The sequence below is a fragment of the Cucumis sativus genome, chromosome 2, assembly GCF_000004075.3.
Source record: "Cucumis sativus cultivar 9930 chromosome 2, Cucumber_9930_V3, whole genome shotgun sequence".
NCBI lineage: Eukaryota > Viridiplantae > Streptophyta > Magnoliopsida > Cucurbitales > Cucurbitaceae > Cucumis > Cucumis sativus.
This window is the reverse complement of record NC_026656.2, coordinates 5,034,236-5,052,295: the sequence shown is the minus strand read 5'-3', so window position 1 is coordinate 5,052,295 and position 18,060 is coordinate 5,034,236. Positions and strand designations below refer to the sequence as shown.

The 18,060-nt window shown below is 35.4% G+C and overlaps 2 protein-coding genes across 10 annotated transcripts; both read left to right on the top strand.

Moving 5' to 3' along the window:
• Positions 1 to 539: 539 nt before the first annotated feature.
• LOC101219351 (subtilisin-like protease SBT2.5) lies at positions 540 to 8,507 on the top strand. Of its 3 annotated transcripts, XM_011650650.2 has the most exons (12): positions 540 to 817; positions 1,644 to 1,819; positions 2,829 to 2,973; positions 3,077 to 3,471; positions 3,778 to 3,873; positions 3,956 to 4,028; positions 4,995 to 5,280; positions 5,530 to 5,855; positions 6,177 to 6,444; positions 6,856 to 7,137; positions 7,524 to 7,963; positions 8,186 to 8,507. In XM_011650650.2, exons 2-11 carry the CDS (start codon positions 1,647 to 1,649, stop codon positions 7,928 to 7,930), a joined length of 2,451 nt encoding a protein of 816 aa, XP_011648952.1. In that variant the 5' UTR covers positions 540 to 817; positions 1,644 to 1,646; the 3' UTR covers positions 7,931 to 7,963; positions 8,186 to 8,507. The 3 variants fall into 3 exon arrangements, with proteins under 3 accessions (XP_011648952.1, XP_031736680.1, XP_011648950.1); XM_031880820.1 differs by lacking the exon at positions 8,186 to 8,507 and having other exon boundaries at positions 540 to 756; positions 7,524 to 8,170; XM_011650648.2 differs by lacking the exon at positions 8,186 to 8,507 and having other exon boundaries at positions 1,610 to 1,819; positions 7,524 to 8,170.
• An 806-nt stretch (positions 8,508 to 9,313) lies between these two features.
• On the top strand, positions 9,314 to 15,316 carry LOC101202944 (pentatricopeptide repeat-containing protein At5g57250, mitochondrial). Of its 7 annotated transcripts, none has more exons than XM_011650647.2 (4): positions 9,314 to 12,915; positions 14,417 to 14,551; positions 14,635 to 14,747; positions 14,855 to 15,316. In XM_011650647.2, the coding sequence occupies exon 1, from the start codon at positions 9,463 to 9,465 to the stop codon at positions 12,718 to 12,720; it is 3,258 nt and encodes a 1,085-aa protein (XP_011648949.1). In that variant the 5' UTR covers positions 9,314 to 9,462; the 3' UTR covers positions 12,721 to 12,915; positions 14,417 to 14,551; positions 14,635 to 14,747; positions 14,855 to 15,316. The 7 variants fall into 7 exon arrangements, with proteins under 7 accessions (XP_011648949.1, XP_031736828.1, XP_031736830.1 ...); XM_031880968.1 differs by having other exon boundaries at positions 14,624 to 14,747; XM_031880970.1 differs by lacking the exon at positions 14,417 to 14,551.
• The last annotated feature ends 2,744 nt before the right edge of the window (positions 15,317 to 18,060 follow it).

The following is an 18,060-nucleotide window of genomic DNA, read 5'->3' as shown; positions in this document are numbered from 1 at the left end:
AATTGCTACAATATTTACTATTTACTATTTATTATTTACTATAATTGTTTAGTATTTACTTCTCCAAATAAAATAGCTTATAGCTTATTCCTTGCTTCAAATATTAAAAAAAAAGAAAAGAAGAAGAAGTGGAGGACCAAATTTGTAATTGAACGAAATTGATATAGAATTATTATTTCATCTTCTTCTACCTTCATAATAGTACAAAGGAAAATAAGATAATAAACAAATTAGCAAAAAAAAAAAAAAAAGAAAGAAAAGAAGAATATTTAGCTTTGTCACAAGTAGGACAGAAGCACATGCCTAGAAAAGCAAAATCCCATACCCAATAATACCCTTCAAACCCAAAGCAATAAACACCAAAAAACCATATCAATTTTGTAAGGGCAGTTTCGTAGTTTCATGCAAACTGTCCGACACTTTTCGCGCCAATCTCTCTCTACGCCTTTCTTTTTTTCTTCCAAAAATCTCCACTCTTTTCTTTCAAACCCAAAAATATTAAAAATTAAAATTTCCAGAATTTTTTTTTGTTATTTCTTTTTTAATGAAGCATTAATTGACCAATCGGTCCAAAGTTTCTGTGATCTGTGACTCTCTTCATGATCTTCCTCTCTCCTTCTTCTTCTTCATCTTCTTCTTCCTCTCTACTAAACTAGCTACTACTTCCTTTACTAAAACCCTAGCTCTCTCTCTCATTCAATCCCCTTTTCCAATGCCTCATTGTTGATCTGATCCCACAATTACTCTCTATCTCATGTGAATCTCCCCTCTACTTCCCCGATTCATTTTTTTTTTCTTTCTCCAACCTCATTTCAATGTATGTTTCGTCTTTTCTTTTTAATCTGTTTTTGCTTTTTTTTGTTTAATGGCCTTTCGGCGATTTGCATATACTTTGCTTGGATTGCTTGCTAAAGTGCTTCCTGCCTTGTCTTCCTTTTTCGTTTATTTATTGTTCTGTTCCTTTTTTTGGGAATTTTTTGTTTTTCTAAGTCTGTTTTAAGATTTGGGTTTTGCTTTCATGGAGTCAATCATGCTTTGGAATTTCTGATTTTGGCTTTGGGCTTCATTTCGGAATCTGCTTTTACTGTCAGAGTTAGCTCTGAAATGAGTGTTCTCTTACTTCTTCCTTCGTTTTAATCTCTTTTTGGATTTTCCTTTTCGGGGTTGATGAAGTTCCTCGTTCTTGGTTAACTCTGGTTTTTTTTTTTAATTGGTTTTGGTAATGGGTTTACTATGGAAGTTTGAAATCTTGCTCTAACCTCTGTTTCTGTTTTTTTCATGGTTGGGTTCTTTTTATACTTTTCTAATTTTTTTTTTTTTTTTTTTTTTTGTTCTTCTTCTTCGGCATCCTTCTACTTTTTAGTGTGACTGTTGGGACACTTAGATAAAGTTGTATCTCTGATTTACATTTGGGTGTTGAGCGGTTCTTTTTGAAATCTCTTGGACTTGCTTTTGCTTGAAATGTAAACTTACTATTTCCTTTCAGTTAATTTGTAATTTTTCACGATTTATTATTATTGTTATTATTTATTTTTTTTATTGGGTTTGAGCTTTTCTTCATTGTGAAGTTCTCTTGTTTAGTCTATTGATTTTGATGGATTTTGTCCAGATCTTGATCTGAAATTACCTTCTTGACACTGTAGACAATGGTGGTGAATTTCCAGTACACTGTTCTTGTGTTCTTGGCGATTCTTTTTGTTGGAAAGGCAGAAATTTACATTGTCACCATTGAAGGAGAACCGATTGTAAGTTACAAAGGTGATCTTGATGGGTTTGAAGCTACAGCAATGGAATCTGATGAAAAGATCGACCCTACCAGGTTTCAACAATTCAATTCTGTATTTGTTTAGTGGTTGTGTGTGTTTTGTCTTTGTCATGTTCATCAATGGGGTTTATAATAATGGTTGAAAATTATCCTCTAATGCTTTTTCCAGCCACAAAATCATTTACCATCAATAAATAATTGACGGAATTTTCGAGCTTTTCCTGTCCTTGTTGTGACTTTTGCATGTGGGTTTTTTGGATTGTGAAATGTCATTTTCCAACAGGGATTTCAGTTTATTATTTTGGGAGCTGTCAAGATTTGGCCCCCCTTGTTTTGACTTGTCTGGTCTTTGTGATCCTATAGAAAATTGAAGAAAGCTATTAGGTGTTTGGATGTATTACTACTAATTATTTATAAAATTAGGATACATGGTTTAAGAATTTGACCCAATTAGTTTTGTATTTTCTAATTGAACTTTACAATGCATTAAAATATTCTCCACCCTTCTTGTTTTATGATTTTATATATTTCTTTTAGTCAATAACACAATACATACGTACCACTTGATTATTCATATCCTATTATTGATTACTGAAATTGAAGTAAAACCTTAAGATTTCATCTTACTTCTAAATTATAAATTAAGGGCGATATGATTCCTCTCCCTTGTATAGTTTGGTCAGCTTATTTTGAAAACTGTTACTCCAGAAATTGTACACACTTCTCTTGATTATTTTCACATGGAGGTGTTCTGGTGCGGAAAGGCAATATTATAGCTGTAGCAAATTGGTGATGGAAAGCATTTTATCCTAATATGTATTTCTTCCTTTTAATTCTATAAATTAGTTAATGTTCATTCTATACGAGTGGAGCTTTTGGAATAATGATTTCATTGCAAGGCTTTTGAAAATATTTTCTTTTGAGTGGCTAGATAGTTGTAAATAGTGTCCTTGTAGTCACTAGTTGCTTCCTTTTAGTTTTGACGGCATTTTGTTGTTCTGAAAGATTTTACCAGCTTTATGATATTGAATGCTGTGATTTTCACGTGTAAGTATTTTTGCAGTGAAATTGTGACATCCTATGCTCGTCACCTCGAAAATAAACATGACATGCTTCTTGGGATGTTGTTTGAGAGAGGGTCCTTCAAGAAGCTCTATAGTTATAAGCATCTCATCAATGGATTTGCTGTTGACATCACACATGAACAGGTTAGACTTCATAAATCTTCTTGCGTCCTCATTGTTGCAATAATTGGACTTTTCCCATAAAGTATTAGTATCTTTTTCATGTAATTACCCTTTACATTTGTAGGCAGAGACTCTAAGACGTACACCAATCGTAAAATCTGTTGAGAGGGATTGGAAGGTTAGAAAACTGACAACGCACACACCAGAGTTTTTGGGCCTTCCAACTGGCGTATGGCCAACCGGTGGTGGCTTTGATAGAGCTGGAGAAGACATTGTGATTGGATTTGTGGACTCTGGGATTTATCCACATCATCCTAGTTTTGCAACGTACAATACCGAACCTTTTGGGCCGTGCATGAAGTATAAAGGGAAATGCGAAGTTGACCCCAACACTAAGAAGGATTTCTGCAATGGGAAGATCGTTGGAGCCCAACATTTTGCAGAAGCTGCTAAAGCTGCTGGGGCATTTAATCCAGATATTCATTTTGCATCTCCTTTGGATGGTGACGGACATGGAAGGTTGGCCTTTTTTCTTTCTTGTATTTAAATTCTATTTTGATTAAACTCTTCAAAATGAACTTGAACCATTCGCTTTGTACTAATATTCTGAAGCCTCACTTGCACTAAATGCGCACTTGAAATCTTTGGAATAGGCGTTGAACCTTTCTTTAAAATGTTCATTTTTTTTATCATTTTCCCTTCTTTTTCTACTCTGTTTCAAAGATGTTCCTCTTTCACAAGAAATAGTTGGATGTGCTTTGTTCATTTTATCATGTAGTTGAATGATATATATATTTTTATTCGCTTTATATTTTACTGTACCAGCCATACAGCAGCAATTGCAGCTGGAAATAATGGAATCCCTGTGAGAATGCATGGCTATGAATTTGGTAAAGCAAGTGGGATGGCTCCACGTGCTAGGTGAGGGAGATAGGAATGGCTCTATTTAAAGTAGCTCTATCATTCTCCTCCTAAACGTTTCACTTGAATTTTTTATGCATAGAATTGCTGTATATAAAGCTCTCTACAGAATATTTGGAGGATTTGTTGCTGATGTAGTTGCAGCCATTGATCAGGTGTGTACATCCAAGGACTTCTGAAAATCTAAAACTGCATAAAATTAAGAGATTACACTTTTAATTGCAACTTTCTTACTCTGATGTTTCCTTGATTCAACTTGTTGCTTATTAAAGAATTTTCTTTATATTCCCCCTGTGAGGCTTAAGAGTTCTCACCCGTGACACTTGAGTAAAATTTTCAATATCTATGTTTAATTATTTTTAAATGCAGACAATCTGTTTCATTGGTAAAGTGTATGTTTGGGTCATTTTTTATTTTCTCTCTTTTTTTCTTAGCTACCAGTTATGATTTGCCTCTCCTGTACTAACATAATTCTCTATGAATTTTTTTTTTATCTTTTTTAATTCTAAATACAAACGTCAGAATTTTGTTTTAGGAGGAATTCTCATAAGTCCATATAGGCTTGGTTCACAACTTAGCGAGGAATTCCTTATGCTGATAGTATATTTCACTTTGCATGCGCCTTTCTCGGGAAATACTGCTCGGTACATGAATGTTTGTTATGTTGACATCAATGCTGCCAAGATATGTGAAGATTTGTTTCTCTAATTGTTAGGTGGGAATGCGACCAAAGTCCCACATCGATTAAATAAGGGGATGATCATGGGTTTATAAGGGAGGACAACTATCTCCAATGGTATGAGGCCTTTTGGATGAAACCAAAAGTAAAACCATGAGGGGTGTATGCCCAAAGTGGACAATATCATACCATTGTGGAGATATTTGGAGGTTTGTTGTCCCAAACACTAATTATATTTCTTTTTTTCTTTGTTTGATCCATAGGATAGCCTAACTAGTTAAAAAAGGCTGTTTGTGTAAAGAATTCTAGCTTCAAACTCCCTCCCCAACTGTGTTTTAAATAAAAGGAATTCTTCCTTTTCCTTTTAACGTCACTTGAGATCTTTTCCAGTTACGGTAAAATTCTGTTCAGATGATTTAAAATAATGAACTTATGTGAACAGGCTGTACATGATGGGGTTGATATTCTCAGTCTTTCAGTGGGCCCAAATAGTCCTCCTGCAACTACCAAGATCACATATTTAAACCCTTTTGATGCGACCCTTCTTTCAGCTGTGAAGGCTGGTGTATTTGTTGCACAGGCTGCTGGAAATGGAGGTCCATTTCCTAAAACTTTGGTGTCGTATAGTCCATGGATAGCAACTGTGGCAGCTGCAATTGATGACAGAAGATACAAAAACCATCTGACACTTGGTAATGGAAAGATTTTGGCTGGACTTGGGTTATCACGTAAGTTTCATCAAATTGACCTACTTGTTCGGTATTTCAGATTTCAAAAGAATCATAGTTGTCTCACATATCCTTATTTGTCAAGATTAAATGGGACGTTATGGCTTTGCCATTAAATTGTTGCCTTGCTGAAATTTTGATCAGTGAAGATACTATCTCATTATAATCCAGAAATTTATGTTTTCGCTTATACTGTAGTTGATTCAAAAAAAGAAGATTGAAATGATGTAAATTGGTTATTTTGTGCAGCTTCTACACATTTAAATCGTACATACACATTGGTAGCAGCTAATGATGTTCTGTTAGATTCTTCGGTAACGAAGTACAGCCCTTCAGACTGTCAAAAGCCTGAAGTTCTAAACAAACGCTTGGTTGAAGGAAAAGTACTTCTCTGTGGTTATTCATTCAGTTTTGTTGTTGGTACTGCTTCAATCAAAAAGGTCTCTCAAACAGCAAAAGCCCTTGGGGCAGCTGGCTTTGTTCTTGCTGTTGAAAACATTTCTCCAGGAGCAAAGTTTGACCCTGTTCCTGTCGGCATTCCTGGTATTCTTATAACTGATGTCAGCAAATCAATGGTAATTTTTTAATCTTATTACCGTTCCTTGCATGCAGAGTTAGATATTTATGATCGATTGTATATTTGGTGTCATTTTGTGATGTAATATGGTTAAAACATCATCTTATAGTGTATTTCTTCCAAACTTAGATTCGGTGTGCACATTAAAACTTCCATAGTATGTGAGACTTGAGCTGCTCTTGATATTTGGTTTTTACCCTTCGCTATATTTTGCTTTCCTTTCCTTTTCCCTCTGCATATGTTCTTTACGCTTGCTTGTTTCTTCTCTACCATCTCCTGACTCACTATTTGGTGATTTTGCTCTCTGGAATTTACTCAGGATCTTATAGACTACTACAACACCTCTACACCCCGAGACTGGACGGGTCGGGTCAAGAGTTTTGATGCTGTGGGTAGCATTGGGGATGGTTTGATGCCTTTATTATACAAATCAGCTCCTGAGGTAGCATTGTTTTCTGCTCGTGGACCAAATATTAGAGATTTTAGCTTTCAGGATGCAGACCTTCTCAAACCAGATATTCTAGCTCCTGGTTCTTTAATTTGGGCTGCTTGGTCCCCAAATGGAACGGACGAACCAAACTATGTTGGTTAGCATTATCAAACCATTACTTTTTATGTTCCTTTTATTGCAACCACCATACTTATATCGAAGTTCATTTAGTATATGATGTAATTTTTGCACCAAAAAACAAAGGATCGGTAAAGGAGAAAATGCTTCAATTTTTTCTCATATTCTCAATGTTTTAGGAGCACTGAACTCCAGTTTTGTGGAGAGAAAAGTAGCAACACCTCGACCACTTAGGAACCCTTAGCTCTGCATTCCTTTAATTTTGTTTCTTTAGGAAAAAAAAAAGAAGAAGCAACAACTCCTTCAGGAGAGGAATTATATACTTAACACGGAACACTATTATGAACATGCTAACTATAATCTATTACAACTCAGTTTTTGTTTTATTTTTTAAGTGAATTACTCAAGTCTAACTGTTTACTTCATCCAGGAGAGGGATTTGCTATGATTTCTGGAACTAGCATGGCAGCGCCACATATAGCTGGCATAGCTGCTCTTGTTAAACAGAAGCATCCAAACTGGAGTCCCGCAGCCATCAAATCGGCTTTAATGACAACATCAACAACAATGGACAGAGGAGGAAGACCTCTTAAAGCACAACAATTTTCCGAAACAGAAGCCATGAAATTGGTAACTGCAACACCTTTCGATTATGGTAGTGGTCATGTAAACCCAAGAGCAGCATTGGATCCGGGACTCATATTTGATGCAGGTTTGGTTTTCTTCCTTTATCTAAATTTGATGTCTGAATCATACATTTGGCGCTAATCTTATCAATCAAATCGGTTAAATTTGAGCTCGGATCTCTACCGGATCAAGACCTCCAAAAGGAGACGTTTCATTAGGAAAATGGGGAGAGACTCATCGTAATCCACCTTCTCTTGGGATAATTTATTATTGGCTCATGGGTTACATATGCTCACTTTTTGTGTTATTCCTCTTATGAACACATACTTTGACTTGAGATATTGAGATCTAAATGAATCAAAAGAACGCTTTTAAAAATGGTTTTCCATGCTTAATCATTTTCAGTGGTTGAGTAGTTTTTCGAATCTGTATGCAATGGCTCTGCTCACGTCAAATCTTGGTAATTTTCAGGTTATGAAGATTACTTGGGATTTTTGTGCACAACTGCGGGCATCAACGTTCACGAGATACACAACTATACTAACTCAGCTTGCAACTTCACCATGGGGCATCCCTGGAATCTCAACAGCCCATCAATCACCATCGCCCATCTTGTGGGAACTCAAATCGTTACTCGCAGAGTAACAAATGTTGCCGAAGAAGAAACCTATACAATTACTGCAAGAATGGACCCTGCTGTTGCCATAGAAGTGAATCCTCCAGCAATGACTTTACTGTCCGGTTCATCAAGAAAATTTTCAGTAACTCTCACAGCCCGATCACTGACAGGAACATATAGTTTTGGCCAGGTTCTACTTAAGGGCAGTAGAGGACACAAGGTTAGAATACCTGTAGTAGCCATGGGATACCAACGATGAGTTTGGTTTTGGTTAATTCAGAAAAAGAAAAAGGTACAAGTTTTATTATGTGGTTGTAATATTCTTTGTATGTGTTGGAATAAGCTAAATAGAATCTCAGATGTAATTTGTCTGAAATATGTATGTGGCTGTAAAGATCAACTCAGAACAAGGGAGGAGGCTGCTGGTTTCTTCCACTTAAGTTTTGATTACTAATTTGTTTAGTAATACAGTTAGATTTTTGCATAATGAGTTTTCTTATCTATGCCTTTTCAGAGTCCTCATTCTCTCTTGGCTTTGTTGCAATGAGTGTATTTGAAGGAGCATTAGAGATGTAGAAAAATGGGATTGTGGCTTTTGAAATGGATCCTTGAATGCCATCACTGGTGCTTTTGCTCCTGTACTGATATGTACATGTACTAATCTAAATATAAATCAAGTTTCTCTTGTCGTATCAAACTCACACTCATACAATAAATGATTTTAGCGATAACTTACGAGCAAGTAGTCATGGATCGTTAGAAGACCATCTTCTTGTGCAAACTACTTCTCAATCCATTTTAATTTGGTATATTTTGTAGCCATTGGCTCTTTAGAAGACTATCTTCTTATGTGAACTACTTCTCTATCCATTTTAATTTGGTAGTTTTCGTACACATTTGAAGCGTTAATGGCAAACTTCTAGATGGAAGAACTTGTCTATGAAATAAAACATATTAGTGAAGAGAGACAATTGGATTAATGTCACCTTGAGATAAACAAGATTGTAGAATACAACAATTGAAATCTATATTTAACTTTTAACTATTACTCAACATTTTACTATTGATTTGGTTAGACTTGGTTTGAGTGTCAACATTAAATCCGAATCATCTAGAACATCAAAGAAAGATTAAGAATCGAGCAAAACGACCACAAGAAAACATGTGAGTTGGGTCTAGTTTGTTGACATTTTGAGTTGCACCTAAGAGCAAGTGGACTATCATATGTAGAATTGGGCAAAGTGGAGAGCGGCCTAGTTGAAGCTAAATGTTACAATGAGAAAGACGGTGTCTACAAGGCTCAAATGCTTAAAATATAGAGCAACGAGTTAAATGATTAAATAACTAAACCTTTTTGTCCATTTAATTGACAAAGTATCCATTGTTTGAGAAAGCTACGACAAATATATACGAGAATTATGTCATTTAGAGGTTGTTGCAGATTTAAAAAACAAGTTTTAAAAATTAAAACTATAATCTAAACTTATAATATTTTCAAATACAATCCATAAATATACAATCCATAAATATAAAAAAGTAGTATACAGTCAGATCAATTCTTATTGTGTATGGTTAGAAGAAATACAATTGATAGATTAAAAAGTAAACTATGTACCAAAATGTGATTCTATTCTTATTTTGCTTCCCTTCTTCTAATTGATTATATTCTACCTCCAAAAAACAAAGAAAAAAAGAAAATCTAAAAAGCCGTTACCGTTCTCGGTGTGATCGTCGGCGGATGCGAGAAAGGATTCAATGGAGGGTATTTCCAAACTCTAGTCCTTTGGAACCATGCTCCTTCTTTTCACCATTTTCACTCCCAAACTAGTTCGTTCTTTTACCTTCTCTTCCAATCCTTCCTCGAACAGTCGATGTCTTCAAACCTTACTAAAATCTGGCTTCTCTCCTACTCTGAAATCCATCAACCACTTCTTTCGTTTTCTCTACCACAATCGCAGATTCGACTATGTCATCCATTTCTTCTACCAATTAAACGCCAACCAAATCAAAGGAAACTCCAAAACTCACTTGATTCTTTCATGGGCTCTCCTTAAATCCCATAAATATGACGATTTGGAGCAAATATTGAAGACCCAGATGCTGGTTTCTTCAATTTTTCATCGAAATCGCCTTTGGAACTTGTTGATTCGAGGAATTTGTGTCAACAAAGAAGACCCAGGAAAGGCATTGTGGGTTTTGCAGGACTGCTTCAGAAATCATGCTATCTTGCCTTCTTCTTTCACTTTCTGTGTGTTGATTCATAAATTTTGTTCTCTTGGAATGATGGATAAGGCAGTTGAGATTCTAGAGTTAATGTCTGATGAGAATGTGAATTACCCATTTGATAATTTTGTCTGTAGTTCTGTAATTTCTGGGTTCTGTAATATTGGAAAACCGGAATTGGCTCTAAAGTTTTTCGAAAATGCTAAAACACTGGGAAATTTGAAACCTAATTTGGTGACTTATACTGCAGTGATTGGCGCACTCTGTAAGTTGCATAGAGTTAATCAAGTTTCGGATTTGGTTTGTGAAATGGAGAAGGAAAATTTGGCATTTGATGTTGTTTTCTATAGTTGTTGGATTTGTGGGTATATTGCTGAGGGTATGTTATTGGATGCTTTCAAAAGGAACAGGGAAATGGTTCAGAAGGGAATAAGACCTGATACAATAAGTTGTACCATTTTGATATATGGTCTTTCCAAGCTGGGAAATGTGGAGAAGGCATTTGGGGTTTTAGAGAGAATGAGGAAATCGGGATTAGAACTGAGTTCGGTTACGTATACGGTGATTATGCTAGGGTTTTGTAAGAAAGGGAAACTGGAGGAAGCGTTTTCTCTTTTCGAAATGGTTAAGGGTTTGGAGATGGAGGTTGATGAATTTATGTATGCAACTCTGATTGATGGATGTTGCAGAAAAGGAGATTTTGATCGTGTTTTTGGCCTTCTTGATGAAATGGAAACAAGAGGGATGAAATCGAGTATTGTTACATACAATACTGTGATTAATGGACTCTGCAAATGGGGGAGAACATCTGAGGCAGATAGACTATCGAAGGGCTTACATGGTGATGTTATTACATATAGTACACTGTTACATGGATACATTCAAGAACAAAACATCACTGGAATTTTCGAAACAAAGAGAAGACTTGAAGATGCTGGGATTTCTCTGGATGTTATCATGTGTAATGTTCTGATAAAAGCACTGTTTATGGTTGGCGCGTATGAAGATGCTTATATACTCTACAAGAGAATGCCGGAAATTGGTCTGGCTGCAAATTCAGTTACTTACCATACATTGATTAATGGATATTGTAATATTTGTAGGATAGACGAAGCATTTGAGATATTCAATGAGTTCAAGTTAGCGTCATGCGATTCAGTAGCTGTTTACAATAGTATTATTAAAGCACTATGCAGAGAAGGTCGTGGAGAAAAGGCTTTTGAGGTGTTTATTGAACTGAACCTCAATGTTCTGACTTTGGATGTAGGTGTGTGTAAGATGCTTATCAGAACCATTTTTGAAGAGAAAGGTGCAGCTGGGCTTTGTGAAGCACTCTATGGGATGGAAAAAGTGGAACAAGATGTATACAATAATACATGCAATGATGCTATTCGGTTTCTGTGCAAGAGAGGTTTCTCAGAGATGGCGAGTGAATTTTATTCAAGGATGATGAGAACCCGTTTGCTTCTTGAAAAGAAAACATTTTATTTCCTCATAAAGGCGTTGAATAGTGAAGGGAAGACATGGATTAGTCGGCCTATTTTCAGTAACTTTTTGAAAGAATATGGCCTATTTGATCCCATTGTTAAGCAGATTATTGTGGACTTTGAATGCACAAAGTTCACTCTCCCAACTTCAGAGAAAATGGAAGAGAGTTTTTCAAGATTTATGGTACCTAATTCTATGTTTAAAAGGCTAGTAAAAGAAAAAAGATTTTTTGATGCTTATAACCTTGTAATGAAGAGAGGAAATAATCTCTTGCTTGGTGACGTATTTGATTATTCAACTCTGGTTCATGGTCTTTGTAAAGGTGGACAAATGAGTGAAGCATTAGATATCTGCGTTTCTGCCAAAACAAATGGAATGAAGTTGAATATTATCTGCTATAATATAGTCATAAAGGGACTGTGCCTCCAAAGTCGTCTTATCCAAGCATTCCAGCTCTTTGATTCACTGGAAAGATTAGGCTTAATACCTACTGAAATCACATATGGGACTCTAATTGACTCCTTATGCAGAGAAGGATACCTGGAAGATGCAAGGCAGTTGTTCGAGAGGATGATCCCAAAAGGTCTTAAACCGAATACCCATATTTACAATTCACTGATTGATGGTTACATCAGGATTGGTCAAATTGAAGAAGCCTTTAAGCTTTTGCATGAATTAAGGACAGGAGCCTTTAATCCCGATGAATTCTCTGTGAGCTCTGCAATCAAGGCTTATTGCCAAAAAGGTGACATGGAAGGTGCTCTTTCCTTCTTTTTTGAGTTCAAGAATGAAGGCATTTCACCTGATTTCTTGGGCTTCTTATATTTGATAAGAGGACTTTGTGCCAAGGGAAGAATGGAAGAAGCAAGGGACATACTCCGTGAGACAATACAGTCCCAGTCGGTGATGGAGTTGATTAACAAGGTTGATACTGAGATCGAAGCTGAGTCTATAGGAAGCGCCCTCACCCATTTATGCGAGGAAGGACGTATCTTAGAAGCATACACCATTTTAAATGAAGTTGGCACTATATTTTTCTCTGCTCATCAGCATTCTACTATTTACAATCAACCTCGTAAATTGCATATGAATGACGAGAGATCTGTAGATATTATTCATTCTGGACCCAAGGCCTGCTCATATGCCAGTTTTCCAAATTTTGGATCCTCAGATGTTAATACAACCGAAAACATGGAGCACGAGAATCTGGAAAAGAGGGCTCATTTTGAAGATTTCAACTTCTACTATACTCTGCTTTCTTCCTTTTGTTCTGAAGGAAATGTTCAAAAAGCTACTCAATTAGTGAAAGAAGTAATTTCCAATTTAGACAGAGGCTAATTGTACAGGAAGAAAACAAAATAACTTGGCTTCTTCAATGTGGGGGAAAAAGGAAAAGAATTTCTATCCCCCATCGGCAAAGGAAATTCTCTCTGACCTGGATGGAGGCTGATTGCACAACAGCAATGGTCTTGATTATCTCTCCAAGGAGTTCCCTCTCCATTAATGTGAAAAGCGTAGCATTGCTCTGGACAGGTACACATGATTTGTTGATATTTTATATATGCAAGGTGCATTGCTTTAAGTTTTTGCCATTCTGTTTGACTGTCTTCTTGATATATGAACCCTTGGTAAATATATATTTTACATGTAAATGCAAACCTATATGTATATTTATCTTGGGAACGCACTTGGAAGCTCTTTAGTTGATCATGTTAATTTTGGTATAGGTGCTCAATCTTCTTTTAGATTTATGGAATTCCATAGGATTAATAAGTAACTTAGTTTCCGCCAAAAAGTTTATGTACTTGTTGCCTGAGTTCATTTATAACAGATGTGATAAGTAACCAACTAATATATGAACCAGTTTGCTCGGAACGTGTTCTATTTGAGTTCAAAATGAATTGGGGTAAAAGTTCCATCATAGGTTCAACTGTTGTCCTGCCAAATTAAGTTATTGGGCATATTTGGTTGGGAGTGAGGTGTGGTAGTTTCTGTGTCCTCTTATATTGGGCTTCCTTTGGGGGTAATCTGTGGAGTTAGATTACCTTATCTTGCACCAAATATGGAAATGACTATTTGATTTGAAATATGCATTTTTCTCTGAAGGAGGAAGACTCACTTGTATTTACTTGGTGTTGAGTGGAATCCCCAGTTACTCCCTGTCTTGTCAGAATTATGATGTTTATGAGTCAATCTGTTGAGAGAGTGATACAAAATTTCTTGCAAGGGGTTAATGTGGGGAGCGTCTCATTTGGTTTAGTGGAAGTTCGTGGTGCAAGTAGTAGAATTAAGGAGGTTTAGGGATTGGGAGCCTGAGATTATGTAATGAGACCCTGTTGGCTAAGCGGTTGTGATGCTTCTTTAGGAGCTTGATGCTTTGTGGTCCAATGTTATTTTGAAAAGAAAGGACCGCGTCCTTCCAACTGGGTGGCAATTTTGGTTGAGTTGGACTTCGTAAAATCCTCTGGAACGCTTAATGCATATGGTTTCCAGTTTGTTAGATGCTCTGTTTGAGAAGGCTTGAAAGTTTGCTTTGGGAGGTTTGTTAGATAGCCTCTGTGTGCTGTTTTCTCATTTATAACATCTTTCTGAAAAGAAGCATCATTCATTGGCTTCAATTTTTTCTTCTCCTTCAGATTCCTCTTCTTCTATATCCTTGGGCTTCCATCATCCTCTTTCTGACAGAGAGGGGATTCATGTGATCCTAGGATTTGGTCTCCTGTTCCTATCTTTTACGGGTCATGAAGAAAATTTCTCTGTTTATGTCCATGCATATAAGAAAAACCTTGTACATGTCAACCATACGTTGCTGGTCGGCAACTTGTCCAGAAATCTTTGGAATTCGTGTTACTGCATTGAATGCTCTAGTAGAAATCTTTGGACTTGGGGTAAAAGCTTTATATTAAAAGCCTCCTGTACTCGCTGTTTCAAAGATGCTCCACTTAGACAAGAAATGAGCTGAATTATACTTTGTTCATTTTGTTATGGAGTTAAATAATAGATGTTTTTACTCTCTCTGTTCCTACTGTACCAGCCATACAGCAGCAATTGTAGCTGGAAATAATGGAATCCCTGTGAGAATTATGCCTGGCTAGGAATTTGGTTAAGCAAGTGGGATGGCTTCCTTTGACAAGTGAGGGAGTGAGAAATGGCTCAACTTAAAGCATCTGTATGACTATCATTCGCCTCCTAAATGTTTCAATTGAATTTCTATCCACAGAATTGCTGAACTTAACTACAGAACTTTTGTAGGATTTGTTGCTGATGTAGTTGCAGCTATTGAGATCAGGGGTGTACCGTACGTGCAATGACTTTTGGGAACCTAAATCTTGAGTTATTTTTCCAATGTGTATACAATGGCTCAGGTCATGTCAAATCTTGCTAATTCCCACGTTCTCAAACATTCACAAGATACACAACTCTACAAACTAACCTTGCAACTTTACCATTGCCATGATCGTTTCTCATGCAGCAACACATGTCGCCGAGGAAGAACCTATACAATTACTAGAACGGATCCTGCTGTTGCCATAGAAGTGAATCCTCCAACAATGACTTTCCAGTTCGGTTCTTCGAGAACACTTCTTCAGTTATTCTTGCAGCAGCTCGATCAGTGACGGGAACATAATTTCTGTGAGATTCTATTGAAGGGGGCAGTAGGGGGCACAAGATTAGAATACCTGTAGTGGCCATGATATACCAATGATGGTTGATTCAGAAAAAAAAGAAAGTTGAAAGCTCATGTGGTTGTAATATTTTTTTTTGTATTTTTTTGGAACAAGCTAAAATAGGATGTTAGGTGTAATTTGGATGTAAAAATCAACCTTAGAACAAGAAGTGAGGAGGCTCATGGTTTCTTCCACATAAGTTTTGATTTCCTAGTTTCTCTAGCTTCCATTAGTAAACATTTAAATTTTAGTGTTTGGTTTTTGAATTTTTTTTATTTACATTAGTTTTCATCACTCCTAGAACACATATAGTCAAGTAAGTTCCAAAAACAAACTTTAGAAAGGATTTATTAGTATTACTACTTTTTGAAAAGGTTAAATTAACTACTTCAACCATCCTAATCCAGTTGTTTTTCAAGGCATTTGTAGCATTAATAGTAAGCCCTTTAAGAGGAACTTACACATCAAACAAAACATACCCAGGAGGTTCAGTTTGGAACAACTGTAGCTTCGATTGAAAGTAATTTTGGAGTGATTCTATTTTGAAAAGTGATTTTAGGTACAAGTATTTCCAAAATCACTTTTACATATATCTTAACTCAAGTCAAATTGTATATATTTATTTAATTCTTAATCGGTCAATAAATTAGAGACTTCAATCATCCATATCTATCTAGATTTTGTTATATTGATTAAGTAGACTTATCATATAGAACCATTTTTCAGTACAAAAGGTGTAGAGTATGCAAATTTTAACTACCTTCATCATAAGGTTGGTTTCACGACCTTAAAATGTGTAGCCTTATGCTCAACCTAGACTCGAGTCCTTGCCGACAAGCCTAAAGTATTATCTAGGTTTTAGTCGAGTCAACCCAACCTTCAATAATTAAGCTAATGAATCCACTCTTGAATTAAACTCATTGAATCAAAATTTGGATTGCGTCTAGATAGATGACTTGATCTAGCCATAAACTTTAACTTTAAACTAAGTTTGAGCCAATATTTAATCCTCATACTCTTTGATGAGGTTGAGATTTATGAACCTCTACCTCAAGAAAAAGGATAACACATGTCAATAAATTAACTTTGAACTAAGTTCATATTGACCTACAAGCCAACCTTAAATCCTCAAATCATAATCACAACTAACATTAATCATGTTGATTGTTGCCTCGAACAAGGCCCAAAGCCAACAAAAAAATTCAAGTCTAAGAAAAATTGAGAGGCGAGAAAGGGAAACACAGGTCCCAAAAAGAAAAAGTTAGAGTATCTCGTTTTGAGCTAACCAATCAAACTAATGATACACATGCCAGTTGACAAACAATCAAGTTGCACTTGGTTTCATGCACTTCATCCTTGACCCTATAAACTACCCTAACATTGTCAAAGTTACACTAACCACAAACAACTATCAAAAGAACGACCGTTATATAAATATCCTCGTTCGACAACTCTAAGACGGAGATTGGAGAGTAAGTAAATTCCAAAGGAGAGTATTAACCTTACTTTTATGTGTTTATCTAAACTATATACTTATTTTACTAACTTTAATTATTAAAGTGTGATAAACTCAACATCTCACTAGTGTGGGGATTTTTTTACAAAAGCCAGTTTGGTGAAAGAAACTAGAGTAGGAAAATCACTTTAGAGGTCAAGGGTCTATAAAACGCCCTTAATAACAACAAATACGTGCAAGATCCAAACACCCACAAGTTGCAATAAAAGAATTTTAGCATTCAGCCATTTAGCCAGAAGTGTAATAATATTTATAATGTTTACAACCATCATCATATAATTTAAGATGACATTTGGATAGATAGTGACATTTATTGAGGTGTTATCGTGTCTATAGGATGATAGTTTATAATTGTTACCAAAAGTCAACATTTTTACTCGTGATTCGATGTATACAAGTTTTGTTACCTTTTTTAATAATGTTTTATTTTATACACTTCAAGCAACAATGACAAAATAAAATAAATATTTGACCAACTAAAACTTTTTGTCATTAAATGAGACTTTTGACTTCATGTTCATCCTCTCATCCCATCGTATAGTATGCATATCTTTATACAATATTATATCTCATCCTCGTCTTATTAAAGTTTAAATGTATCTCCAAAACTAAAATATCATTTTCTTAAGTAGTGAAAAATCAAACTATCATCCTTTAAGATAATAATTAATACACTTTCTATTTGGATTGAACAAACCTAGATTACGTGAGTAGTAATTCAAATTATCTTAAGATACGGGTATTTAGGTTAGTATTAGGTGGGAGAGATGAAATAAGAGAGAAGAAAGAAATTGAGGGATGAAATAAAAGAAGTAACAAGACTTTGTTTGGATCATATATTGCATTCATATATATCTTAATGTGTGTCCACATTCTCATTAGTTTCAATTTGGATGTAACCAAAAATTAATGTGGAGGAGATGAAGACAAGATACATCTAGTGGGACTCTTCAATGCATTTTGACCATTGACTGCAAAATTCTTTATGAATTCTTAACTTTGGGCTATAAATTCTTTTAATTTTATTTCTTTTCTTTTCATTGATTCATTGCAACCTTCTATCTTAAAAAAAAAAATGGTATAATCCTTCTTTCTTTCTCTCTAGTTTGTGATTCTTCCCATTCAAACCCTCTCTAAAATGCTAAATATATAGTTGTTTTTATTTATTTACTTTTGTGAAAGTTGCTAGTATAGCTTGTGGAAAGTCATATGGAATAATTTATCATTCTGATAATGTGTTTGTAATTTGAAGCATGACTAACCTTTGAAGAGAGAGTTTTTGTTTGATCATCATGCATGAGATTCATATTATTACTCATTATATGTAAAGTTTGATGACCTCCAAATAAAGTTTAGATGGCATATATACATGGCTTAGCTTATTAACTCAAAATGTTTGGTTCAACTAAGTTTTATTGTGGCCACTTTATAGCTTAAAAACAATTCAATTATATACTCTATTACCTTTAGAGAATATTAAAATTAGTTAATAAA

Coding starts and splice junctions, on each gene's coding strand:
- LOC101219351 (XM_011650650.2), top strand. CDS start 1,647: ATGGTGGTGAATTTCCAGTACACTGTTCTTGTGTTCTTGGCGATTCTT. Junction 3,874..3,955: donor GGGATGGCTCCACGTGCTAG/GTGAGGGAGATA, acceptor TTTTATGCATAG/AATTGCTGTATATAAAGCTC. Junction 7,138..7,523: donor GGGACTCATATTTGATGCAG/GTTTGGTTTTCT, acceptor GGTAATTTTCAG/GTTATGAAGATTACTTGGGA.
- LOC101202944 (XM_031880970.1), top strand. CDS start 9,463: ATGCTCCTTCTTTTCACCATTTTCACTCCCAAACTAGTTCGTTCTTTT.